This window comes from Sciurus vulgaris, assembly GCF_902686455.1.
Source record: "Sciurus vulgaris genome assembly, chromosome: 12".
NCBI lineage: Eukaryota > Metazoa > Chordata > Mammalia > Rodentia > Sciuridae > Sciurus > Sciurus vulgaris.
Window position 1 is genome coordinate 113,114,120 of NC_136473.1, and position 27,548 is coordinate 113,141,667.

Here is a 27,548-nt window from a genome sequence, read left to right on the forward strand (position 1 = left end):
TGGGGGATGAGGGCCACCAGCTCATGCAGCACCTCCTCCCCAGCCTCCTCCCCAGCCTCTGTGGAGCAGACAAGCGGGAGCACCTTGAGTCCCAGCGTCTCCACAGCTGGCCCCCGTCCCACTCTTTTTTGAGTTGATGCTCATGAAAGGGCTCTGTTCTCTGGCCCCACCCTGCCCGTCAACACCAAGTGCAGCGGAGCCGGCGTGAGAACACGCATCTCAATAAAGCCCCATTGATTTTTTGGGTGCAAGTCGAGGAAAAAGCACCTAAAGAGTCTCCGCGGCCTGCCCCTCCCCCTCCGGACCTGCTGGGGCGGCCACACATCGATCTGTTAGCAGATGACAGCGCGCCACCGGCAGGGACCTCTGGGGACGGCTGGGAGCTGAGGAGTCGCAGGCGGCGACCCAGCCCGAGTTAATCAAACTAGCAACAGGATCTGGAGCGGCGGCGGGAGCGGCGCATTATGCGTGATTACTGACAGGCACCAGCTGCCGCGGCTCCGCGCTATGTGGACGCCGGCTCGGAGGCAGATTCCTGAGTAATCCCGGAGGGCTGGCCCAGCCCCTGCTCGCCGGCAGCGAGGAAGCGATGACCACTCTCGCCAGCCCAAGTTGAAGTCGCGGGCTGTGCCGAGCCCCAGGGCGCGATCCCCGCCGCCCGGGCGGACGATGAACTGAGGAGCAAACATGTACGGGAATTACCCGCACTTCATGAAGTTTCCCGCAGGCTTTGGAGGTGAGTCGGCCGGGGCTGGGCGGCCAGGACCTGTCGGAGAGGCCGGGACCCAGGCCGCCCGACTGAAGGAGGGGCCGTGTTTACGCGCACTCAGCGTTGCAGCGCGCTGCCCTGAGCGCGGGGCGAGGGCCGGCGGGTCCGCAGCGTGCCAGGCGGGGGTCTGGGGCCCAAGGACAGCGTCCATGTGGGGCGTCTGAGACAAAGGTGGATCGGAGCATCGTCCTACCCCACATGTGGGGATGAGCAGTGGAGGAGCCCAGCGCTAGCTCCAACCTGAGGCTAATCTGGAGCAGGAAAGATGTGGGTCCAAAGGCGTCAGCTCCCAGAAATGCTGCACGGTTGCTTTAGTGGAAAGCGGCTTTGGCTGTAATTGGATTTTCAACAAGAAAGCCTTTAACTTGCCGCTCTTCCCTCTGACTTGCTGATGCCTCTTCTCTGCCCCCTGCAGCTGCCCCCCACTCCCTTCAAGGCTGCTGCTGGGCTTCCCCTTTGGGGGTCCAGATCTGGGGAGGGGGCCCGGCCTCTCACAAGAGGCAACAGGCAAACTGAAGACCCAGTGGCCACGCCAGGCAGGGCAGCCCAGGTGCTGTTGCAGAAGCTTCCGGGACTGGGTGCGCAGCGGCCTCCAGGTGCAGGTCCACCGTCCCAAGCCTCCCTCATTCAGTGACAGCGGCAGCACAGCCTCCCAGCTCTGGGTAAAGGGGGCCAACAGCTGACCAGCTGGCCTCTTGGGTCAGAGCGTCAGGTGGTGTCATGTAGCCGGCATTCGGGAGCAAAGGGGGAGCTTTCCCCCATGGATTCTGGGCGCCGGGACAAAGCAGATATTTTTGTAAGGTCTTGAGAACTGAAAAGTTCCTGCCCTACTGGTCTCCTCTAGACAGCCGGCTGCTTCACCAGCAGGCAGGGGGTAAAACCTCCCTGTGTGGCTGGGCGGACCACCCCACCCCAGGCAAGGTGGGCCTTGCAGGGTAGATGTGGCCCCTGATGCGGGGCAGTGGGCTGGGGCGTTGCTCATTCCTTCAGCCAAGCATGGAGTCAGACCCTGGGAGGACAGAGCGAGTGAGGCTTCTCTCTGCCTCTCGGGCTGGGGCAGCTTTTTAAGTGAGCAACCTGGGAGGCGGGAGGCAGGGAGGCTCCGGTGGCGGCCTCCTGTTCCCCGGGCAGTCTGGGACCAGCCAGCGGAGCTCAGACTTGCTTCCTCTGGGCTTCTGAGTCCAGTCATTTGAGGATCAGGCTTATCCTCAGGCAGATTCCTGAGTCCACCGGGGCCTGTTTGATGGTAGCTTCTCCAATGCCTAAGAAAGCCTGTGGTACAGTGGAGGCAAAAAAGTGGGTGAGGAGACTGCTCATGTCATGGCTGGAGAAGGAAGCTCAGTCTAAACACCTGGGGTTGCTTGCGGGGCACCTGAAATATTGGCATCCACGGGACCCAGACAGTGCCCTGGACCTCTGGTCCTGCATGTGTAATCCGAAGCCTAAGGACATCAGGGACTAGCCTGAGACAACTGAGGGCTGAGTTGCAGAAAAGTCTCTCACACAAAATCATGGTGGTATTGCTTTAAGCTGATGCAGTGAAAAGAATGAGGAGGTGGGGGAGAGGCAGGGAGGGAGGGGGGAGAGAAGGGGAGAGAGAGAGAGAGAGAGAGAGAGAGAAAGAGAGAGAAAGAAAGAAAGAAAGAAGGTGGCTCCTGAGTCTGGTTCCCAGCTTTTCACCCACTAGCTGTGTGACTTGAGGCAAGCTATGAACCTTTCTGGGCCTTAGTGACTTCATCTCTAAAATGGGATTTATAATCTCCACCTTAGTTTCACTGGAGCATGAAGTGAGCTGGCACCTGAAAGAGCAGCTGCCACGTGCCGTCCACACGTTTGTATCGAGTTTCCATTCCTCCATTTCACTCATGCTAACAAGTGAATAAATGTAACAGCAGACGTTACTGGAGAATCATGAAATGGGGATCTGGAGAAATACAATCAAAACCTCATATTTTGACTGGCATATTTTGTGGCGTAGATTTTCATAATTGTGGGGCTCCAGTGTTTGCTGCAAGGAGGTCTCAGAGAGAAGAAGACACGGGGTGCAGCCTGAAGACAAGTGGAGGAGAGACCTTCGGGCTGTTTGGGTCTCCCTGGAGCCGTTCTCCCTGACAGACCTCCTGCGGGGACAGTCGGGTGGGCTCTGTGATGCCTTCCGTTTTGTTTGCACATGCCAGTCAAGAGGAGGCTGAGCACAGAAGGAAGGACCCTGCACCAAGTTCAGGGAGGCCTGAGGCCTGCGATGCTGGGGAGGGAGGGGACAGGACCCCTGGGACCGCGGACCGAGGACAAGAGCCGAGGTCACCTGCAGCCTCCTGCCGCCTGTGCCCAGATGCCGCAAGCTGTACCGGCTTACGGAATGACTGGGCTGATAGCTCCCGCCCAGTCCACACCAGCAGAGGGAACCCCGGGAACCCCAGGAGGATCCCTGGGAGGCGAAGCCGCACTTGGAAGTACCTGGGAGTTGGTGGGGGGCTGTGCCCACCAGGTGCCCCAGCATCACTCCATTGGCCAAGAAGAGGCTGGCGCGCTCTGGGCTGCAGTGGCCCAGCACCCGCCTGGTGATGGGGAACCCCCTTCTCTCCTCCTCGGCCACGCCCTGGCTGCTTCTTGTAAGAGGCTTGCTCCCCTGGCGCGGGGCAGTGCTGGAAGTCCCCCTCCAGTGTGCAGTGAGCCCCAGGGCAGGAGGTGGTCAGCAGAGGGGCTGCCCTCATGTCCCTCAACCAGCACCCTGAAACACGGACGCTGGCCCCTGTCACAAGCTCTGGCACAGCCCGGAGCAGGCAGGGTCGCTGTCCTTCTTGCGGTCCTGTTGTGCAGGAGGAGGGCAGGGCAGTGAGAGGTGCGGCCCTTCAGCCAGGCCTCACAGCTAGCAGCGGCTCAGCCCGGGACCGGAGCAGGCCAGCTGGCTTGGGGTGGGGCCCCACTGAGCCACCTCTCAGGGCTTCTGTGGGTGACATTTGCTCTGCAAAGCTGGGGCTGGTGGGCTGCCCCTTAGAGGGTCTGGAGCTCCCCGCCAGCCCAGAATCCAGCCTCAGCACTGACACGGGGGCCTGGGCACGAGGGAAGAGCAGAGTGGGAGCTACCAAGGAGCAGCAGTGACCTCTGCAGACCTGCTGCCGTGCGTGGGTCCTGCCCACCTGACTTGGCCATCGGTGTAGAATACACCCTTTTCCACCTGGGCACAGCCACAGTGGAGGGTCAAGATGGCAGTGCCAGCTCACACGCGTGTGCACAGGCCTGCGTTGCCACAACACGCTTCTCCCTCCGTAGAGGTGTGGGTGGTGAGTTGGAACGTGCCTTGGGTGTAGATGGTGAGGGTTTATGTAGGAAGGGATAACTTCATGAGGTCTCCGAGGAGCATATCTAGTATAAACTGTTTTCTGAAACATTTATATCTTACCAAGAGATGGAGAGCTGAGCAACACTTGGAAGAAGAAATCGTGCAGAGTAGTCTAACTGATCCGCCTTCTCCTTCCCTCAGTATGTGGCCTCTGAATCTGCGAGAACTTTGCCACCAGCCCTGGCGTCTGGCTGGCGGGGACTCCAGAGGAGGCTGGCGTTTTCTTCTCTTTTAGGAAAGCAGAGGACCTGGAGGCCCAGAGAATGGAAGTCTGTTTTCCCAAATGCCTGGGCTTGGGTGGCTCTCACGGGCCAACTCAGTTCTGGCTCAGTGATCCTCACCAAAGAGTGAAAACAGCAGTTAACATTTATTAGGCACCTCTGTTTGCCCAGAGCTGCAGGATGGTGTGGGTGTGCTCACCTTGTTTAACATGCACAAGGGCCCTTGGGGGTCAGACAGTGTCACCGCCTCCCCGTGCTCTGGCAAGGACGTGGAACCACAGGGAGGCTGAGCACCCTGCCCAGGAGACTGTGCTGGTGAGGAAGAGCAGAGTCTGGCAGCCTGTGCCAGGCTGGGCAGAGCAGAGCCCCAGACCCAGCCCAGATGCTCAGCACCCCCCACGCTCTTCACTTCCATGTCCACATTTTTCTTTAGAACACACGTAGTTGCTGAAAGTGGACGAAACACTGGGGAGGGCCAGGCCCTGGACAGGCGGAAGGCCTTCCCAGGGGACCACACGTCGTTTTAACAGGCAGAACTCAGCTCCCCGCTCTAGGGCAGACAGTGGACTCAGGCTGTGTGGTCTCTGATTGCGACTCAGCAGGCTGTGTTCTGGGAGGTGGGCTGACCCTGGGGTCACTGTGGAGTGGCCATTCCTGACTGCCCTTCCCTCAGCTTTGGTTCCCTGCACTTGCACTCTGACCCACGCTGCCAAGCTCCCCTATCGGGAGCTGGACAGCGGCCTGTCGGTCCTCTGGTCTGACGGATCAGTTTCAGGTAAAGACACTGGGAAGGCAGATGGGCTCACCCAGGACTTGTGGGTGTTCACAGTCCTCAAGCTGGATTCTCCGGTCCTCCCGAGCCACCTGCGGTGACAGGAGGAGTGGAGCTGAGCCACAGGTCATCCTCCCCAGTACCAACTGTGGGCCGAGGCTGCCCTTCCACAGCCTGGGGACTGAATTTTTAAAAGCCTGGAAGATTGTAAACACACAATAAAAGTTTGTTCTCTTTCTGTAGAAAATTTGGAGACTGGTATTAAATTCAGCTAGAATTCCGTGTGTCTGCTTTGTTTAGAAGAGGTATGCCTGTTGTTAATATGCCAGGCAGCTCACCAGGAGAGCGGCAAAGTGAAATAAATACAGCATGGATTCTGCTCTACAGGGAGCCCGGGTCTCAGAAAACCCTACTTCAACAAATTATCTCCAGACAGAGCTCAGGAGGGAGCCATTACTAGGGACTTCCAACCCTGTAATTTTCTGGAGACCTTGGCCCTAGGCCAGGGACCTGAGCAAGTCCTGACCAGGCCAGCTTCCTCCTCGGCAAGTCTAAGGGCCTAGAGTTCCTTGCTCCTTCTTATCTGCCACTGTGAGTGGGGGAGGTCTAGGTTAAAGACCACTCTAAACTCCCGACAAGATTTCATGATTCATATCCACACGTTGAACACAGAGAAGCCCCATTCAAAAGGCACTTTCGAGAAGTTAAAGAGCGGCAACGGAAGTGCCTGATAACATTTGAGGCGGTTTCAACCACGTTGCCCAGTGGAAACTGCACCAGGAGGTCATTCATCCTCTGCAAGATGATCGTGGTCTTCAGGGGGAGTCAATTCACATGTAGAGGCTCGAGGAGGCCTGTCTGCAAGAGTCCAGAGGGCTGGGGAGAGGGATGGAGGTCCAGGATTCAATGCTGTGCCTGTGGAATTGGGGTTCCAGGACTTCGCGCTAGAGAGTCTCGTTGGCAGGTGTCTGGATGGACTAATGGGCACGTGGTGTGCCAGCCTGTAGAACTGGCTCAGAGAGGCAGGCAGTGCCTCTGCAGCGGGACCCCCAGGTGCCGCTCATTTGTTAGTAGCGGCATCATGTCCATCTGCGCCAGCAAGCCTTATGATTTGTTCCTGGGTGGGAAAGTGGAATACAAGCCAAGAGCTGGATCACGTGCAGAAACGAGGACAGGAATCGTGTGAGACTAGACTCGGCTCTTTGGTCTGAAACAACTCATGGCAAGCCCTTTTGAAAGGGTCACTTTGTCATCCTGAACCTGTTTCCTAGTCTGTCTGAAGGGGACGGTTCCTGCGCTACAGATCCCTCCCAGGTGGACTTCATCTGCCGGAGACTGTGGCCTCCAGGGTGGGTCTGCTCCGGTCTCCAGTGCTTCACTTGGGCCAGGCACAAAATCGTACCAGCAATTGCCATGGAAATGATAGCATACATTCATAGAGTTCTGTGAATGTCAGGCACTACATAGTGGCTGGCATCGACTCGGACTCAGGGGCTGAAAGACCGGGTGATTCTGTGCTATGCTTTGTGGCCCTGAGTAAATCTCTCAACCTCTCTGAGATGATTCCCTCATCTATGAAATGAGATGGTCTTTGAAGTCTTAAAAGTCTAATTTCTAAACAAAAACAATCTGGTCTTTATTAATTTATGGCATAATTAATTTGGAATTGTGATTAAATAGGTCATGGTATGAACTAGTTTGTATTTGCTCATTCACAAAAAATAATAAGGAAAAAAGATTGTTAAGCAGATGATAGGAGAAGTGTTGAGCCCATTTAAGACACATCTGTTTTCAAGCAATTTAAAAAGCATAGTAGGAGCATCATTAGCATATTAACGGGGTGTTAATTACAAAAGAGTCTTTTAAAGCAGGTTTTATAAAATCCCCACTTAGTAACCATTAGCTTGTGGTACTTGAAACACAAACTATTCACGTGTGTTACTTAGAAGTAATAAAATTGTAATTTAAAAGTAATCTGCCAACTTGTCACGAATTTAGACTGATTTTTCTCTCAATTGATCCAAATGAGTGAGGTTTTGCTATAATTATATATAATGCTAGTAATAATGAGGCGATTATCAATCTTTCCCTGCTCCTCGCTGCCTCCATCATTACCGACTTTTGGGAGGGGCAGGGTGCGGGAGATGGAGGAATGGGGGCGGGTGGTGGGGGAGAGGGAGAGAGGAACTACTGCCCCTCCCACCAAGCGCTGGAGAAGCCATTCTTCAGCAGTCCAGGTGGACCTGTCCTGAGCTCCTGGGGGGCCGGCTAGCTGCTGGCTCAGTGGGTCAGGGGCCTGGGTGCAGGGCATTGGCCCACAGGCGGATGCCAGCAGAGGTTCCAGGGAGAAGCTGAGCCAGGGCAGGAGGAGCGTCTTCCCCACACTCTCTGCTCTCGTTCCTTTATCTTCCTTAGTAAGGAAGCCAGGAAGGGCCCTGAGCACAGAGAAGCTTCCTGTTAGAGCAGCTTCTTCTCTGCTGCCCCTCGCTGGGGAGCTCATGGCTAAGTCTTGTTTCCCACATCTGCGAAGATGTGTAGCTTTGCATCTCAGGACAGGTGTCGGATGCCGTCCCAGCCAATCTCAGGATGGTCGTGCAGCCAGACGCTCACATCAGAGTGCTTCTGAACATGAGGTGCCTGGGTCTTTTATGGAGGGTGGGGGCATTGGGCTGGGTGGGGGCCCAGCCGAAAGGAACCAGAGCAGGGTTTGCATCCTGAGGGGCTAGTGCCAGGATGGCGGGCGTCCATCCCAAAGACTCAGGGTTGGAATCCTCAGGCCAAGGGGCAGGAGGAGCTGTGGGGTAACTGCTAGAGGTCAGAGTGCCACAGCCGTACACGCAGGGGCTGGGAGTAACCCCACACTGCTGCTTTCCCTGGCCTCAAATGACACAAGCCTCACCTGCTAGCCACGTTCCTTTGGGGACTTTGCGTCTGTACAGTGAGGGGCAACAAGAGCGGCCAGCTCCAGTGGTATGCCACGGAACGGGCTGTCGTGTGTGTGGGCCTCCTGGCTGCTGGCAGTTGCTCGTAATGCTAGCTGTGGCTGTTGTTGTTGCTGCTTGGCAGAGGAGAAGACATAAAAGTGTCAGTTAAAGTCCTTCACGGTTGGTCCCACGGCTTGCTGAGCCAAGGAGGGAAAGGACAAAGGACAAGCCAGGGTCTGGTGTTCTCTGATTGTCAAGCTCCTGTGCCACCTCTCCCCTGGAGAAACGGAGGCGGCTTGGTGTGGCCTGGCCTATCGTGGTGGGATCCGTGGGCTGGGGCCCTGTGATGCACCCCGACTTCAAGAGGCAGGTCCTCCTGAGGAGATCCGACCTTCCTGCTGGAGAGCTTGGTGACTTGTTGAGAGTCCCCATTCCCTCCTGAAGAGGGTTGCTGACAGAGCACAGTGGCCCAGGCTGCACGGCTTGGCCACGTGCTCCCTTGCCGGCCAGTCAGAGGGACTCAGGCTTGACATTTCTCTCCCATTGGCTGGGACGAGGTTGCTAGGCGACTCCCTCACCTTGGTGAGAATCAGTGCTTCTCCTGCCTGGGCTTCTCTCTCCTCTTTATCAGCAAGTCTCTCTCCTCTTCTGCTCTCTTGCTTGCTTGCCTGAGTGAACACACACACACACACACACCTGTGTGCTGCTCAGAGATTCCAGGGCTTTCGTTCTGGTAAACATAAGCGACACTGATTTCTTATGCAGGTGAGATGTTGACCAGCTCTGCCTCTAGTTACACACAGTGGTTAGTAAGCACCGTTCAGCTCAGTCACTCAGCCACCAACTATTTTTTGGTGCCTACCGTGTTCCAGACACAGTGCCGGGTGCCATCAGCAAAGGGAGGAAGTTCAAATACGTGGCCACTGGCAAAGCAGGAGGAGCTCAGAATGTGTGTCGTGTGTCAGGTTGAGTTACAGGAGATCTGGGCTCCCCGGGAGGGTCGGTGGCTGGCATAATGGGGGAGGGTCCTCTGGGCTCAGAGCAGTGGCTATTTCTGAATCATCCTGAAGATTCAGTGCTTGGCACTGACCACCCTCAGCTGAGATTCGCTCTTCACCTGCTGTAGGCCACTCTTTGCACACACCCTGGTCCATGGCGGCCTCACCCGATGTTCAGTCCCCACCTCACGACACTTACGGGTGGTGAGTTCCTGCTGGGTTGTTGGCTCAGGTGCTCTTGTGAGCTTCTGAGTCACATGTCTGTCTCTGTCTGGTTGGGGATGCTGCAGCAAAGAGAGGTCCCGTCTGGAACGTGGGGGAGCCCGGAGTCCAGCCGGGGCTTCTGGGCTTCCCCATCGCCCTTCTCCACATGCGCACCATGGAGGCTGCGGCCACACTGCACGCAGGCACTGCATGTTTAATTTTTTATTTTTTAGTTGTAGATGGACACAGTACCTTTATTTTATTTATTCTTATGTGGTACTGAGGATCAAACCCAGTGCCTCCTACGTGCTAGGCAAGTGCTCCACCGCTGAGCTGCAACCCAACCCAAAGGCACGTTAGAAATCCTGTGGCCTCAGGCACGCTAGAGACTCCTGTCCAGGTTTGACTTCTGGTGACAGCTAGCATCTCAAGCTGCAGTTGACAAGCAGCTTGCTCCAGCCTCGGCAAGTAGCCAGACTCAGACATGCCCGACCATTGCCTCTGGCACTGCTCTCTTCTCGGTGCTGGGGAGCCGTGTTCAACCCAGCGATCGTGAAGTGTGAGAGCCGGAGGGGAGTCTGGAGGTCACCGAGTGCCAGCCTCTCCAGGGGAAAGGAGGCTCGGGAATATAAAACACTGTTCTTGGTCTGCTGCCAGGAGTGTGGGGACCTCCTGAGAAACCCCACCAGCACTTCCCCATCAGTGAGGTCGTGTTATGAAGCCATCGCTGGAGCAGAGAATGGAACCTGCAGAATATGGAAGGTGCCCATTTCCTGACCTCTGGGCATCTGGCAGAAAGCAGGGTCCTCACACAAAGGGACCTGGGCTGGGCTCTCTCAGTCCATCCCTGTGGCTGTGACAAAACACCTCAGACCTGGTAACTTACACATAATAGAAATGCCTTGCTCATAGTTTTGAGGCCAGGAAGGGGCTGGCAGATGCAGGGGCTGGAGAGGCTGCATCTTTGCTTCCGACATGGCACCTTTCGCTGAGTTCTGAAGCCTCACACGGTGGGAGGAGTGAAGCAGGGAAGAGCCCTGTGTCTTTGTACCAGGAAGAGGCGGGAGGGCCCCTTCCTAAGGCCCTGGTGGTGGAGGCCCTGGTGGCCTACTCACCGTCCATGGGCCCCAGCGCTCGACACTACCCTCTTGGATCCACGTTCTAGAATGAGCTTTGGAGGGACACCCATTCAAACCATAGCAGAGGCCAGAGTGGACTGGCACAGAGACAGCTGGACTCAGATTGGGGCTCAGCATGCCCTGGGAGAGCAACAGAGGGCATGGACTCTGCGTCAGTTTGCAGGACGTGCCACTTGTTTTTCAAAAGGAACCTTCCCCTCCTGCTCCTGGTGTTGCTGAAGGGAACCTGTTGATGGCTGTGAGCTGGTTCAGAGCGTAGGCAAACGGCTTGCTGAGGGAAGAGAGCAGGCAGAGCTGGACCCAGCCAGGCTTCCGGAGAACTCACGGTACCTCTGGTACTAGTGGTCGTTCTTGTGGCTTTGGAGAAAAAGGGACAAGGACGTGGGAGAAGCTGATGACGTCACAGGTGGGTGTGCAGTGTCTCTGCGAGAAGGACTAACTGTCCATGCAGAAACTCTTCTGTCCTAAAAGTCATTGTTCTCCAGCTTTTCTAAAAGCAGAGCTGTTTATTTCTAACTCCTTTGAGAAGCAAAGTACCAAAAGTCATTTATGTGAGATGTATGTGTGTCTTAGAATTTCACTTTACTTTTTTAAAATGTTATAAAATAGTCCACCTCTTCTGGGTCATCGACTTGGCAGAAATAAACCACACTTTTAAGATCCTTAAAGACCAAACTTAAACTTGCTATTTCATCTTCTCACAATTTACTATTCTCACCACTGCACTGAGTGGTCAAGTCACCCTAATTTTTATTAATAACAATAACAACCATGTACTATGAATTTCAAGTCACTTTGATGATTTTATTTTTAAAATGACTTGTGAATTTTTCAAAGACCCTAACTGTGTACTTCCGTGCAGCAATGTTTCTAAAACATTATTAATTTGCATTCTGATATTCATGATATTTTATGCAGAGTATTTTATACACTTGGACTTTTCCTGAAATCAATTTATTATTTTTTAAAAGCTTAAACAGCTATCTTTTTAAGTCTCACATTCTATTGGCCCATTGTAGTCGTACATGATGGTGGGATTCGTTGTTACCATTTGTGCAAGCACACCGTGTAACAATGTAATTTGGCCGAGACTCCTCAGCCCTTCTCCTCTGCTTCCCCTCGTCCCGCCCCCGTCCCTTCCTCTTCTGTCCCCCCTGTGATTTCCATGAGATCTGCCTCGCCTTTCTTCTCCTTTTTCCTCTCTAGCTTCCACACGTGAGGGAAAACATAGGACCCCGGGCCTGAATCTGGCTTATTTCACTTAGCGCGATGATCTCTAGTTCCATCCGTCTTCCTGCCAATGACATCATTTCATTCTTCTTTATGGCTGAATGAACTGCATTGTGCATACCTGCTACATTTTCTTTATCGGTCCACCTGTCAATGGACACCTGTGAATCGCGCTGCTGTGAGCGTGGTGTGCACGTGTCCCTGGGGTATGAGGCTTTGGTTCTTCAGGGTGAACGCTGAGGAACGGTAGAGCCGGGTCACAGGTGGCTCCAGGCCAGGCTTTGGAGGAGCCTCCACACTGACTTCCACAGTGGTCGGACTACCTTACAGTCCCACCAACAGGGTAAAATCGTTCGCTTCCACCACACCCTTGCAGCATTTATCACTGTTTGTGTTCAGGACCACTGTGCCCGGTGTGAGGCGGATCTTGGGGTAGGTTCGATTTGCGTTTCCCGGATTGCTGGTGACGCTGATGTTGAACAGCCGTCACCTACCTGTTGGCCATTTGTGTTTCTTCTTTAGGAAGTGTCTGTTTAGTTCATTTGTCTGTTAAACAGCGACCTTCAGGAAGGCCAGTCCTTGGCTATAAACAGAAGGACCCTCCCCTTCAGAGAACCCCGGTGCTCGCCATGTGCTTTAGGTTGGGCCACACACTGCCCATGTCCCTCGTCAGGGTGGGGCGGCGCGGCTGGGCCGTTGCATGAAGCGCCCTCACTACTGCGGGTCTCTGTGCCCTAGGCCTGATGCCGTCCCGGACTGACCCTGGGGGTGCAGAAATGAAAGGTACAGCCTCCTGATGCCCACTGAAAGCAGAGTGACAATAGCAGCAGGGGCCGTGGACGCGGGTCAGGAAAGCACTGCTGGAAGGCGGCTTCTCTTCAGGCTGTGGGGAAGGACAGCTGCTGCCTGGGACCATCAAGTCAGGCTGGCTTGTAACTTGCCTGCCACACTGTCTTCATCGCAGACTCAGGTATATGCTGGCCAGCAGCCTTCTGGAGCCTCCGAAGAGTTTACAATTATTCTTTGCAACCTGCGGCTGTCTGGAAATTTCCTGGCTTGAGTGTTTGGAAGCCGCCCTCTCCTTTCTCCTTCAGGTGAACTTTCAGCTTCAGATCACTCAATAATTGAGTCATCTTACAGCTCTGTCATGCAGATGGTTCTCCACATCATCTTGCTGTCCTTGACGGCAGACACAGGACAGCGTGTGGGCTTCAGGGTGACAGTCTGGGACTGGGCTCTGCCGTTCAGCCCTCAGGCAGTGCCAGGCATTGTACTAAGGAACACAAACAAACATAGTTTTTCCTTTTGTTTAGTGGAAAAGACAGGAAAATAAGCAAATATGAAAATATAGTATGATAAGTGCTAAGACGCCAGTAATAGTAAGGGTATCAAACCAGACCAGAGATGCCAGGGAAGGACTCATGGAGGAGGGACATGTAAGTGTACCCTTGAAGGATGAACAGAGCTCTCCAAACCATGGTGGTGGGGGAAGTTGTCCTGGAACTGGGGACGGCCTTGGGGTGAGGAGGAGCTGAAGTTTTCTCCTCTGTCAAAGGCTGAGACAACCCTGCAGGCTTGTTGGGATAGAGTTCTTGTGTGGAGATTGCCTGGGGCCACTGAGGGCAGCAACACTCACCTGACCTGTTGATACCCCCCAGGCCACTTGCCTGGGGAGCCACAGCTCCAGTTTCATCCTTGACATGGTCTGGGGATTCTGGTTTATGAGGCAGCTGTCCTGATGGATTGACGCTGTGCGGGCGGAATGACAAGCAGGCTGTAGTTTCCGGGGATGCAAGTGTGACCTTTCCATAAGCAGAGGACACTTCAATTGGGACACTCCCTGCTCTCCCTGGAATCTAAAGGCAGAAAGTCCCTCTGTGTGTCCCACTCGCTGCTGTCTCCTAAAGCTTCGGACGGTGCCTGCAGCTAATGGCACTCTCCAGGATCTGTTCATGAGCATGAGCCTCGTGGTTGGACTGCATCTGCTTGGCATGCAGTCAGAATAACAGTGAGCTCCTAGGACGTGGCAGCTTCCACAGGGGCCACCCTGCTGGGCACTACCCACCACCCATCCCCTTGCTTCCTCTGGGACACTGGGGACAGTGTGCTGCTGTGGAGCTGAGGGCAGCTCTTCACTTCGCATGTGGGTGCTTTGTGGCTGTCCAGGATCCAGAGCAGGGAGGGCCCCCCTGTGTTGTCTAGGCTCTGCTCACTGGATCCCCAGGTCCACAGCTTCTCCTGTAGGGAATGTCGGTGCTGGGCTCCCAAGATGCCCTCTCCTTCCTCCTGAGTTGGCTACTGTCTGCAGGAGGGCGTGCACTCAGCCAAGCAGGGAGTGTGCTGGGTGCTCACTGGCCGAGCTGCTGTCGTGCCCACGCCCCATCCTCAGGCACTTGTGGTGCCTCTGTGGCCGCATGGCCGGGACCACCCACTCCAGGTCTTCCTCCCTAGGGGTTAGTTAGCCCTGTGCTGTAGAGCTGGACAGGCCCCCAGGCCCCGTGGGCTCCGTGGACCCTGGTGGCGGGGCTGTGCTCCCTCCAGGGCCATATCCCAAGCGCCTGCTTACCAGTGAGAGGTGGGCACACCTGAGTGCACGAGTCCCCCTGCCCGTTCTCAGTGCAGTGGACGTCTGGAGCAGCCTGGGACCTGCCCTCCCCACCCCCACTTGGGGGTGGGCCTCCCTGATCCTGGGCCTCCGTTGCCCAGGCCTGTGGACTCCAAGCAGGGCCCCAAGCCCTGGGACGTTGGGAGTGACCCTCCTGGGGCAGGCCCGCTCCCTCCATCCTGGCTTGTCTTCACCACCTCTTGGGCAGGGGTGACCACCGGGCCACGGATGTGCAGGTGTGGCCGAGAGGGGCGGGTACGTGGAGCCGAGCAGGCTGGTGGCCGACCGCCGCCTGACCCCACCCCCTTCACCTGTGCTCTCTCCTCACAGGCTGCCCTGGCCACGCCGGCTCCACCTCCACGAGCCCCTCGGCAGCCTTGTCCACAGGGAAGCCCATGGACAGCCACCCCAGCTACACGGACACCCCCGTGAGTGCCCCACGGACGCTGAGTGCGGTGGGGACCCCGCTCGCTGCCCTGGGCTCCCCGTACCGCGTCATCACTGCCGCCATGGGTCCCCCCTCTGGAGCGCTGGCGGCCCCTCCGGGAATCAATCTGGTCGCCCCGCCCAGCTCTCAGGTAGGCACTTTCCCGCCAGCTGGGCAGCACCTCTGCCGGCCTCATACCCGGCACTCCGGAGCAGAGCTGCAGCCCCGCGCATGCTCGTGGGAGATGACCGCCCCCCGCAGGGCGCTGGCCGCGCCTTCGGGTCCGCAGTCCGGGAGTGGATGGCTCCTGGGCCCCGGAGCGGTGGCCAGCAGGGGAGCTCCCCACTGGTGCTGGGTGCCTGGCTGCTGCGGCAACAGTGCTGCGGACAGACAGCTCCGAGCCTGGCCTCCCTGGAGGGCCTGCTGGGCTCTGCTCCGGGGTCACCCCGAGGGGAGCAGCAGCTGGGTGTGCGTCCCACAGTACCGCTCGGAGTGCAAGGGCCAATCCAAATCCAGCAGGCACAAGGAAGCCCCCGCACACAGCATGGCTGAGGAACACGGTGGCCGCTGGCTGGCTCAGCCCTAGAGTGCTTGCCTGGCACGTGTGAGGCCCTGGGTTCCATCCTCAGCACCACATAGAAATAAATAAATAAAATAAGGCCTTGCATCCACCAACAATTAAAAACAAAATATTAAAAAAAAGAAAAAGTAAAGAAAACTGTGTGGCTGGTTCCAGCATTGACAGGACAGGGAACAGGCTGTCTGCGCTAGTCACAGCGTGAGGACAGGAAGCCCTGGGAGGAGAGACAAGCGAGCAATACAGTCCCCGCCATACCTGCCTGGGCCTCCTCCTGGGTAACAGCCAGCACTGCTGCCCCACTGCCAGCACACCTGGGGTAGCTGGCCATAATGGTTGAGTTTCCAGGCCACAGGGAAACAGATAGTTGTGTAAGCATTGTTCTAAGGGTTTCTGGACTGCAGGTAGTCTGAGCAGAGCCGATTGTCTCCCTGGTGTGGGTGGGCCCCTGCGGTCCCCTGGAGGTCTGAACAGAGCAACAGGCTGGTCCTCCCTAAGTAAGAAAGAGCTCTCCAGCCTGGCAGTCCACAGCCTCGGGATCTAGACTTGAAGTGAAACCCGGGCTCTTCCTGGGTCATGAGCCTGCAGCCCTCAGAGCACACTGGGTTCCCAGGACCCCAGCTTGCCAACTCTCCACAGATCTTGAGAGGCAGCAGCCTCCAGAACCACAGGAGACAATCCCTTATCATAGCCCGAGGACTCTCACGCAGCGGATGCCATGTTGGATGTACTATCATAGAGCAAGGAACAGAGAGGGGCCTGTCGCTTGCCTGACCTTGTCTGCCTTTGCCCTAGTGGGAGTGTAAGACTGCTCGGGGCATGGGTCCTGGGTAGTGGTGGGCCGAGCCTGTGTTCATGCCACCCCAACCCAGTGAATCTGCAGAGCGTGGGGGCCTGCCCTTTGGAACGTGCCAGACATCTTTGCTTTCCTTCCTGTGAACGGCTCCTAGCAGCCAGAAACAGTCAGACACACTGCAGATCTGGGGTAGGAGTGCCAACTTCATTGAAACCTACCATGCATAGGTGCTGCTCGATGTCCCCTGGATCTGGGGACACACACGAGTGAGGTGCCAGAGTCTTGTCTTATGGCAGTTAAGCTGTGACTCGAGGAATGAGTGCAGTCATTTCCCATGACAATCCTGCCATCCCAAGAAGCAGAGTGGGGAACTGAGCAGGCATGGAGGCCCCTGGGGCAGGCCCAGCCCAGCCACTGACCCTCCGAGGCTGCTTTTAGCAACCATGCTCAGCTGAACCAGTCCTGACCAGAGTACTCATCTCATGCAGGAGTGGCAGGGCTGTGCCGGCCCTCTGTCGGCACAGCGGGCGAGATGAGAGGTCAGCTGGGAGCTTGGTCCTGGCCAACTGGGCTGTGTGCAGAGGCCAGGCCAAGTTTGGCCTTTGGGAGCTATATTAAGCTTGCCAAGTGCTGGCAGAGCTCAGTGACCTGACACCAGCCTTCTGGGCTGGGGCTCCGGAACCACACGGCAGCAGAACTTTGCCCAATTCACCCAATTCCTGGGGACAGAAGGCCTCCGTGTTAATGTGGGACGTGGACTCCGAACACTCAGGCAGGTTGTTCTATATTCCCCACACCCCAGCCCAGGACTGGCCCGAGCGGGACTCGTGAACAAGTGTGCTCCTGTGACCGGTAAGCGTGCTGGGTGTGGAGAGGGGGAGCCTGGGCTGGGGCCGCTGCAGGTCTCCCCACCTCTGCCGTGTGAGCTGCTGTCTGCCCTCACTGGGTGTTGATCTTGAGGAGTGGGGAGAACTGACCAGTATGGACACAGGGACCGTGTGACCTTTTGCAGACCATTCAGCTGGCTTTCTGATTGCTTTCCTTTTCTCTGCTGAGGTTGCACACACTTGCCCTGGTCACCCAGCAGGGACTTCTATGTCAAAGGGGATGTGGATTTGAGAAAGCGCCGTGCACAGTGCCCTGTGGTAGGCATGTGGCGACGTTATTATGATTCCTATACCTGGCTGACCCAGGTGTTGTGTGCTGCCAGAAGGTTCTAGAGAGGCTCCTTCCCACACACGGGACACTGGAGATGCACAGACGATGTAAGGGTCACTTCCTGCCCTGGGAGCATCTAAGTGGACGGAGTGATTTCCAGAGACACCAAGTGTGTAACTGGGAACGTACTTATGCACTTTTCAGATAAAGTGGTCTGGGCTGCAGTTGTGTGTGTGTGTGTGTGTGTGTGTGTGTGCGCGCGCGTGTGTGTGTATATGAGAGAGACAGAGAATCTGGAGAGGTCCGTTAAGTCTTCAGAATCCTCCCACCTGACCCTGCTGCCTGACCTGGTTCTGTCCCTACTAATTACCGCTTAGGTATTCATTGATAACTGAGTTATTATCCTCTCAAATCTGTTTATATTTTTATAGTAAATACTTAGATTAAAAAATCACCAATAATAGAACTGGAATAGATCTTAAGTTTCATCTAATCTGATGATTAAAAAAATTAAGCCACAAAGTCTTTTCTTCATGTGAAAGCATATTTGAAAGCCCATTACATGTCAAATAAAATCAGATTCAGTCAAGCAAGGCCTGGGAGATGTGACGTGATCTCAGCCTCCCCACTTCCTGGCTCTCTCTTTCTCTCTCTCTCAATTTGGACACCACTGATCTACTCTAGGGATGGGGAAATGGAGTCTGGTAAGTGAAGGCACCTAGTCAAGATCACATAGTAGGGGCAGGTGCAGTAGCCTCAGGCAGCTCCCATCTTCTTGCGCTTCTTCTGGCTTTCACCGAGGAGGAATGTCAAGGGCATGATTCCTCCGCTCGAGGCTCCAGTGGCTGCTCGTTGCCTCCTGAACCACCTCGCCCTCCTCGCTGTCCATCAAGGCTTAGGCTCTGTCCCAGCCCACCTCAGCCTCATCTGCTGCCCCGGCTCCAGACACCTGGGCTCCCTCCAGCCCTGCCCGGGAAACCCTTGTCTACATTGGTCCACGCAAGTCCCGCCCACTTTTGGGGGCCAGTTCTAAAGTCCCTCCTCCAGCACGCCTTCCCTGACCGGCAGGACGCACTCTCCTCCTGCTACCCACTGACTCCATCTTGGTGGCCGGTTCCTGGGGGCAGGGCAGCATCTCCCTCCTCTGCATCTTCATGTCATTTCTGAATGAACAAATCGACGAGCCACCTTTCAGCTCAGGGTCCTCACGTGGGAAATAGGAGGACTTTCGGGTCGCTCTGAGGAGTAGAACGGTCACTGAGCACGGAGCAAGTCTTCCTCAGAGGGAACAACGCGGTCACGATCCCGCGACCATGTGGGCAGGCAGCCCCGGGCTGGTCCTGCTGGAGATGTGAGGGGGATGGCCAGATCCTCTGAGGCCATGGTGGCCTCCTCCTATTCCCATGGCCTCTCTGCCCATCTGAGCATTTGAGGCAGAGCCCTGGTCAGCTAGAAGACTCCCGTGGTATCAGCAGACCTAAAGCTTCCATCCTCTGGGAGATGCAAGCACTAATTCTCACTTTCTCGTGGAACTCAGGCAAAGCTGAGGCAGGATGCAGACCGGAGTCACTCTGCCCAGTGGCTCTTACCAGGCTGTGCATGGGTGCTGGGGGACCAAGGGCAAGGCCAGTGCCAGGATCTCTAGGTGCACCTGGTAGCCGTTTTCCTCACTGGGCTGGGAACCCCTGTGCTGCGGGGTCCAGTCTTGGCCTGTGTCATACAGGGAGGGGACCTCCCACCACACGTTTTAGCTGTTATACAGTCAGATTTTAAGATTGAGGGCGACTTTGGTTTCAAAGTGAAGCACAGAGGCTGTGTCTTTTCTTTCTGCACCCCTCAGACCTGGCCAAGACCTAACCCTCTGTGCACCCCAGGCGTAGTGAATATCTACTTTGTGAGCTGAAAAGCTGAATTGGCAGAAACCAGACTCAGGTTTTCGGTGTTTGTGTTCAGTTGCTCATCCCTCCTGTCCTTGAGCAGAGGTGGAGAGCCCACCCGGCTCAGCGTGGGAGTTGAGACTGCCCTGGTGAGGAGACAGGACTTGATCCCAGAGGGGCTGGGGGACACCTGGGTCCTCCCTTCAAGCCTGCCTGGCGGCCACGGGTATCTAGGGACACACGGACCCTGCTCTCCCTTTATTAAGCCTGCTTGTGGTGCTCTGGTGCTTGTGTGTGCCGACCTCGGTGAACTGTTTCTGAGGAGCAGGAGACAGACCTGGGTTTGTGCCTCCTTCCCAGTGCCTGGCCTGGTGGAACTGTGCCCACAGGAACCCAGAAGAACTTGGGCTCGACAACGGCCTCGTAGCTATTGACTTGTTTTCTCTGGTAGATGCAAAGCGCTGAGCAGCAGCTTCTCAGTTGCCCAAGAGCCCCGGGTGCTGTGGGTGGGCGGCAGCTAGGGGGCAGGCAGGCCAGCTCTACCCAATTGGCCATGTAGGGCTGCCAGCTCCCTGCCACTGCCGGGCCCCACATGGGGCACTGGAGAGACGAAGCAGACACCGTCTGCAGGATTTCTGCTTTCATGGGAAGACCATTTGTTAGTTATAGACAAGTTCAAAAACCCATTCTGGGGCCTTCTACAAGATTTGGTCCTTCTGCGATCATTGGGTGGTTGGTAGCATCTTCAGTGGGCTCGTGGGGCTGTCCACTGTGCTTCTCTTCCACTTCATGGGGAGCTCCACCAGGGTGTGCATCTGTGTCTGCCTCTGTGTCCAGGAGCTGGGCACAGGGGCTGGCCCTGTTGGACAGCAAGCAGGGGTTTCTAGCTCAAGCAGGACCTGAGGAGGCTGGAGAAAAGCAGAGCAGCTAACAGAGCGCCTCGCAGCCTGAGGGCCAGGGCAGCCCTGGAAACGACCTTCCTCTCTGCACGGTTTGCTGCCGCAGGCTCACGGGGCACAGGCAGCTCAGCCCCTCTGTGCTTGGAAACTGCTACTGACTGAGTGGCGTCTTCTGGAGCCACGCTCCCTGCGCAGGCCTCGGGCACTGCTCCCCCGGCCGAGCCCTCTCCTGTGTTTTCCTTCCAGCTCAACGTGGTCAACAGCGTTAGCAGCTCAGAGGACATCAAGCCTTTACCAGGGCTTCCTGGGCTTGGAAACATGAGCTACCCATCTGCCAGCCCCGGGTCTCTGGTCAAACACATCTGTGCCATCTGTGGGGACAGGTCCTCAGGTACGTGCAGAAGCAGAGCCTGTGGGGCAGGGTCCTGAGGCCGCCCTGCGCCCTGGACTCTTTGCACCCAGGAACGGGAAATGCCCTTGGGTCCTGCAGTTCTGCCCTGGGTTCATAGGCTGCAGTCCTGGTGGACCTCAGGTCTGGCTCTTCTCTCCCGGGACTAGGTACAATCGTCAGCTCAGCTAGATTTTCCTTGACTTCTAAAAATCATTTTTATAATTATAAAATGTCCCCAATAAATAATTATAAAAGGAATATCCCAATTGTCAAAACCTGGAAGAATTGGAAAAGAACAAAGGAAAAGTAAAAAAATCACCCATAAAGTTCCCAAGAAAGAGAAACCCTACTTGAGCATATTTCCTTTTATGTCATCCAGGCATAAACAAATGTGTTCTACTGAATTACCTTCTTTGATCCTCTTCCACTTTTGCCCAAGTTATTTTTTGAGCACATGGAATCCGTGGTGGCGTCTTGCGGAATGCGAGGGCGGGGTGGCGCCGGCCTTTGCTACTGCCGCCCTGATGCCTGGTGGATACTTCCTCCTTGCTTCCCACCCCGCTCCTGCAGAGCGCAGCTCTGTTCAGAGTCCCGCGTGCTGCAACCTTTTGGCCACTGCCATGGTCACGTAGGGCCGCAGCCCCACAGGCATGTGCTTGGTGAGGGTCACTTCAGTTACGTGTCTGGAGGTTCACCCCCATGTTGGGAAGCACAGAGGGGCTGCCGTACGGTGGACGAACTGGCCCCGGGCTTCTCAAAGACGTATTTCAGAGCTGAGAGCACCAGGGGCTTTGAGCCCAAGAGGACGCCCTGCGTTGGTCATTGCTGTGCGTTCAGGGAGTCCATCTGGTCAGCCGCTGTGTCCTGCTGCCTGTCGACCGGGCGCTCCTTTGAGGCCGGGCCAGTGGGCAGAGGCTCCCATCTGCTCGCTCTCAGGGACTCCGGACTCATTTCAACATCAGCCTAATTCACGTACCTGGAGTCACACAGCCTGCAGCCAACTGGCACCTGGCTGCACATTCAGCAGTCAGAGCTGGGTGTTCGAGTGGCCAGCTTCCTCCTGTGTTTCGAATCACAGTGTCATGCAGTGGGACAGAGCTGCCCGGTGTACAGCACTTGGCAGGACGTTGTGGTAGCTCCGTGACGCCTGTGTGGGGTGGCCTGGTGTCTCACCTGACCTGTGAGCCATTCCTGCTGGTGGCAACTGGGTCATAAAGGCAATGGAGCGTGTGGTAGGTTGTTCTAGATAAGCAAAATCTCCTTTGTCAGATCTTCGGGTCGCACCTCAAGGTGGAGTGTCCTGCTGTGCTACAAAGATCACAGCCAGCTTGATCCAGCAGGCAGCACACTCGGAGATTCATGACACAGGGTTCCACTCATGGTTTGTGGCAAAGGGTGCGAATTCTAAGTGGGCTCCCTGGCCTGAGCCTCATTTGGAGAAGTGCTAGGCTGAGGTCCTTTCCCTGCTGGGCATACGGACAGGTAGACATCTTTTTATTTGTCATGTACACTAAGAGCCTCAACTGAGTTAGGACATTGGCTTAACCAAATCCAAGGGTTGTTTTTATGAAATAAATGTAAGTGAAGTCCTGGGTCACGTGTTTTCTGATCGTGCCTCTGGCGTTGGGCAGCAGAGGGCCATGGGGGAAGGGCGTCGTCACCCTGTCTCAGCTAGGTTCCTGCACACTGGTGGCTGCTTGGCTGGTGGTTGCTCTCTGTGCCGGAGCCCATGCGATCTGCTGTTCCTGGGGAGCCGAGGGCATCTGCTGAGTGTCTCTTTCTCATGGCAGGAAAGCACTACGGGGTGTACAGCTGTGAGGGTTGCAAGGGCTTCTTCAAGAGGACCATCAGGAAGGACCTCGTCTACACCTGCCGGGACAACAAGGACTGCCTCATCGACAAGCGCCAGCGCAACCGCTGCCAGTACTGCCGCTACCAGAAGTGCCTGGTCATGGGCATGAAGCGGGAGGGTGAGGCACCCCTCCCTCAGGGGAGCGGACATCCTGGACACTGGGCGGGAGCAGCTGGGAGGCGGCTTGGGGTTCAGGTGGCCTTGGGTGCTACAGTTTCTCGAAAAATGCATTCCCAGAGTAGAGACAGGAGGATCTTTCTCCTCTACACTTACCCATCCTCCCTGGAGCACAGAGAGTGGCCCTCTCCATTTTCCTCGCTGTACCTAAGCAGTAGGTCTCAGGCTGAGGTGTCCAGGTCCTGTGCTCTGATCTTGGATGGAGATTCTCAGACTGAGGTGTCCTGGTCCTGTGCTCTGAACTTAGATGGAGGTTCTCAGAGCTGAGATGTCCTGGGCCTGTGCTCTGACCTTGGATGGAGGATCGCAGAGCTGAGGAGTCCTGGTCCTGTGCTCTGACCTTAGATGGAGATTATCAGAGCTGAGATGTCCTGGTCCTGTGCTCTGAACTTAGATGGAGGTTCTCAGAGCTGAGATGTCCTGGTCCTGTGCTCTGATCTTGGATGGAGATTCTCAGAGCTAAGGTGTCCTGGTCCTGTGCTCTGAACTTAGATGGAGATTCTCAGAGCTGAGGTGTCCTGGTCCTGTGCTCTGACATTCTGATGGAGGTTCTCAGAGCTGAGAAGTCCTAGCCCTGTGCCCTGACCTTGGATGGAGGTCCTCAGAGCTGAGGTGTCCTGGTCCTGTGCTCTGAACTTAGATGGAGGTTCTCAGAGCTGAGATGTCCTGGTCCTGTGCTCTGAACTTAGATGGAGGTTCTCAGAGCTGAGGTGTCCTGGTCCTGTGCCCTGACCTTGGTTGGAGGTTCTCACAACTGAGGTGTCCTGGTCCTGTGCCCCGGCATTCTGATGGAGGTTCTCAGAGCTGAGGTGTCCTGGGCCTGTGCTCTGAACTTAGATGGAGATTCTCAGAGCTGAGGTGTCCTGGGCCTGTGCTCTGACATTCTGATGGAGGATCTCACAGCTGAGGTGTCCTGGTCCTGTGCTCTGACCTTCTGATGGAGGTTCTCAGAGCTGAGGAGTCCTGGTCCTGTGCCCTGACCTTGGATGGAGATTCTCAGAGCTGAGGTGTCCTGGCCCTGTGCTCTGACCTTGGATGGAGGATCTCAGAGCTGAGGTGTCCTGGCCCTGTGCCCTGACCTTGGTTGGAGGTTCTCACAGCTGAGGTGTCCTGGCCCTGTGCTCTGACCTTGGATGGAGGATCTCACAGCTGAGGTGTCCTGGTCCTGTGCCCCGGCATTCTGATGGAGGTTCTCAGAGCTGAGGAGTCCTGGTCCTGTGCTCTGACCTTGGATGGAGGTTCTCAGAGCTGAGGTGTCCTGGTCCTGTGCTCTGACCTTGGATGGGGGATCTCAGAGCTGAGGAGCTGTGGTTCTGGTTCTGTGCTCTGCTGTCCCATGCAGGTCACGCTGACCTTTCTGTTGGAGGTGTCTTCTCCTTTCTGGTCCTGGGTCTCCCTCTGAGGAATGCTGCACATATTCTTGACCTGGTCTGCTGCGGACCCTTGGTGTTGGAGGTCTGTCTTGGACGCTAGCATTGTCAGGGTGACAGATGTAGCCTCTAGGGCTGTCAATGTGCATTGAAAGATCACATCTTTAAATTACAGAGCAGCTAAATGGGCTGCTCTGGTGGAAGAATAAACACATCCAGATGGGATTTTCTTCCCTTGAAAGATTGGGAAGTCGTTCCGCTGAGCAGCACAATGAACATAAGGGGAGTGAGCAGCCCTGGCCTAGGAGGGGCATCTCAGTGGGTCGGGAGGGCCCCGTCCCCTCTGCTCAGGGAGGCCCGCCTGCCCAGCAGCCCCTGAGCTCGCTCTGTGGGAAGCTGGGTGTCTGCGGGAAGGACAATGAAGGGCGAGGTCCTTTGAGCCTGAGAAGAGGGAATGTGGCCACAAGGGGATGTGCACAGAGGGTGGCCTTCAGGGTCACCTGTCCCCAGGAGCCATTTCAGTCGAGGACACAGGTCCAGAGAGGGTGAAGGGTTTTCTGAGTCCCGTGGCAGGAGCTGAGTGGGCGCTGGGCTTGGCTCACACAGCCTGTGCTGGCAGGAGGAGGAGCTCGGCGCAGCCCTGGCTCTGATGGCTGGCAGGGCCTCGGGAGTGGCAGACCCAGAGCTGAGGTCCTGGCCACTGCTGCCTGGCTGTCCAGCATGTCCCTGCCCCAGAGGTGCCACCTAGACTCCGCCTCATCCTCCCACCCCGTCCACTGGTGAGCAAGCCTCGTCTCTCCCTCAGAGCCCTGCAGAAGCGTCCCTGGCACCGTCACCGCTGTCACTACCACCAGCTGCATCTTTCTTAGCACACGAGTGGCATCCTCATGTCTCTCCCTGTTTCCATCTTTGGCTTCCTGAATCTTCGTAGAGCAGCCAGCAGGAGCTTTGAGCAATGGACTTGAGTCCCCCAAAGCTTCCCTTCCCACTGACATAGAACGCCACCTCCTTGTGAAATGTCAAGGCCAGGCATCTGTTTCAGGCCTGGCATTATCAGGGCTGCTCCCACCACAGGCCCTTTGCACTGGCTGCTCTCCCTGCCTGGCTGCCTCTCAACTCCATCAGCACGACACGTCTCCTTCTGCAGCATCTGTCACCTCCCAACACATGAGCTCACCTTGCCCAGGGTCTGGCTGTGTGTGGCAGGGGCTCCCTTGTTTGTGTTGTCGCTGGTGTATCACCAGTGACTGGCATGTTAGAGTCATGTCGTGAATTACTGGACGGTGAAGTGAGAAGCCTCAGGTTGCAGGCACTCCTGAAAGTGGAGCTCATCCACTGGGTGTGGAGTGCTTCCTTCATGCTCCGCCACGCTGTGGCAGCCGGGTCCCACCTTACAGACTGGAGCAAGTTCTGTGGCCCGGCTGCCGGGGGAGCCCGCTTCTTCTCACAGGATAAAATTGATAGCTTGTAGCTTTCCCACCACAACTGTGGAAGCGTGCCATACTACATCCACTTCCTGAAAGAAGAAACAGAGGCTCAGGAAGCTAGGGGTCTGCCCACGCTCACACAGCGAGCAAAGGGCAGCACAGGTACAGGAATGGGAGTCTCTGATGCCCAGTGCTCCTTGGGAGTGCTGGAGAAGCTATTTTCAGGACTGGCCACATGGTGGGCTCACAACTAGAGGGAGGGCTGTCTTTCGGGCCATCTGTGGCAGCAGTGGCAGGCTTGGACCCCTGGCCTATGAACACGACCAGCCAGTGCCCGGAGGCAGAGCTGTTCAGGGACAGGTTTGGGCACAGCCAGCCTGCTGGTGCTGGTCTACCACTCCCTAGCTCGACCTCCAGCTTCTCCGCAGTTCCCGACCCCACAGGGTCATTGAGAGGGTGAAGTGAAATGCCATCTGCACAAAGTGCAGAGCCAAGTTCTGACCCAGAGAAAGAGCCCCATGACTTCTGGCTCTCAGGACACCGTAGCTCACAGAAAGCTCGGGCTGGACCTGTGGTGGACCCTGCGGGAGGGCGAGGTCTGGTCCACTCCAGGTGGCTCTCCGGCCCTGCCCTGCTGGAGCAGCCGCGGCTCTGAGTGAGCCTCCCCAAGGAGCTGTGGGCAGTGGCTCAGCTCAGGGCAGCAGCGAAGCCCGAGTTCCCGAAGCCAGTGGTTTCCGGTGAAGCCTGAGGTCATCTTCCTCGGTGTCGCGCGAGTGGACTGACTGGGGTCCACAGAGGAGCCTGCTTAGCTTGCTTCCTCGCCTCTGATCGTCAGACAGACAGGCTGCGGACGACCCGGAAAAACCAACTCAGGAAGGATTCAGGCTCAGCCAGCGAATCCACCTGAGAAAATGTGCACTGTGACTCCCACCGGAGTCCTGGATGACGCCGGGAGGGGACCAAAAGGAGGACAGGGAGGAGGAGGAGAGGACCAGAGGCCAGCCCAAGGGGCCGAGAGACCTGGGCTGAGGAAGTAGAGGCTCTCTGGCCCCCACAGCTACCTTGGGAGTTGTCACAGGTCACTGCAGTAGCCACTACGGTCCTCACTTTGCAGATAGGGAAACCAAGGCTTAGCGGGCTAGGGAGTGTGCCAGCCACAGCAGCAAGTGGCAGACCTGCCTGGTGAGGGAGCCCTGTGCTCCCAGGCACAGGCTCCTGCTCCCGCCCTCGGCCTCGGCCTCGGCCTTGCTCCCTGTCAGAGACGCCACGGTCCCTGAGGCCTCTGGGCGAGTCTGCTGGGCTTTGGTGTACAGGGGTGACTTCCAGGCATGCCCTGTCTGGCTAACCTTGAGACCAGCCATTTCACTGGCAGGACAAGGTCAGAGTCAGCCCCCGTGCCAGTCCAGCCTGCTTGCCACCTCTCAGAGAGCAGGGGGTGCTTTTGAAGTGGACTGTGAAGGAAGGGCAGAGGCTGCTGGGCCGGGACAGTCATGGGGTCTGAGGCCAGCCGCCACTACAGGGGCTCTGCCCGGCCCTGGGCTGTGAGCACTGTTTAAACACTGAGTACGACAGCGCGGTGTCCAGGCCCCGGAGCAGCTGACGGCGACCATCCTCCTGCTGAGGAGGGCAGCCTTGGGGTCTGCCTGGGTGGGAGGGAACCTGGATGGAGCCCCAGGAGAGGCCTCCCAGCCCTGAGGCAGCACTGGTTCCGGAACGTCATCTGGGTGACTCCTCCCAGCCGGTCACTCACTGACGTGGCTGCCTGAACACCTTGCCCGACAAGTGGGGTCAGGTGGTGCTCTGCTCACGCTGCCTGAGCGGCAGGCCTGGCAGAACATGGATGCCAGGGTGATGCCCGGGCCTGCCGGGGGCCCAGAGGTGTGCTCACCAGGGTGGGAGGCTAAGGAGAGCGTGGGAGGCTGCAGTGGACTCGGGGCCGCCGCTCCCTCCAAGAGAGGGTGGGACTGCAGCTGTCAAGCCTGACCTGCAGACAGTGTGGACTGCGGTGCGCTGGAGGGAAGGGGGCACCCCAGTTCTGTGCAGGCACCTCCCACGCTCCTCCGCCAAGGCAACAACAGCCCTGGCTCTGCGCCGGGACCACCCGGCAGGAAGCTGAGGCTCACACAGGTCTGCGCTCCTGCACGTGCCTGGGCCTCACGGTGACCTCCCTGTGTCCTGCCATTTACCAGCCGTACAGGAAGAGAGACAGAGGAGCCGGGAGCGAGCGGAGAGTGAGGCGGAGTGCACCAGCGGCGGCCACGAGGACATGCCGGTGGAGAGGATCCTGGAAGCCGAGCTGGCTGTGGAACCCAAGACCGAGTCCTGTGGGGACATGAGCGTGGAGAACTCTGTAGGTGGCCCTGGCTCTCCGGGCGTCTCCCGGTTCTCGGGT

General features: G+C 56.7%; 1 protein-coding gene across 2 annotated transcripts in view; it reads left to right on the forward strand.

The window, feature by feature from the left end:
• Positions 1-244: 244 nt before the first annotated feature.
• RXRG (retinoid X receptor gamma) overlaps positions 245-27,548 on the forward strand; it is a 37,010-nt gene continuing 9,706 nt past the window's right edge. The window contains exons 1-5 of one of the 2 annotated variants that reach the window (XM_079107937.1): positions 245-736; positions 14,536-14,783; positions 20,186-20,330; positions 22,121-22,300; positions 27,346-27,506. In XM_079107937.1, the coding sequence (XP_078964063.1) occupies positions 688-736; positions 14,536-14,783; positions 20,186-20,330; positions 22,121-22,300; positions 27,346-27,506 (783 nt within the window). In that variant the 5' untranslated portion in view covers positions 245-687. Of the gene's footprint in view, positions 737-14,535; positions 14,784-16,634; positions 16,858-20,185; positions 20,331-22,120; positions 22,301-27,345; positions 27,507-27,548 lie in introns of those variants that run through there. The other variant, XM_079107938.1, reaches the window with a different exon arrangement.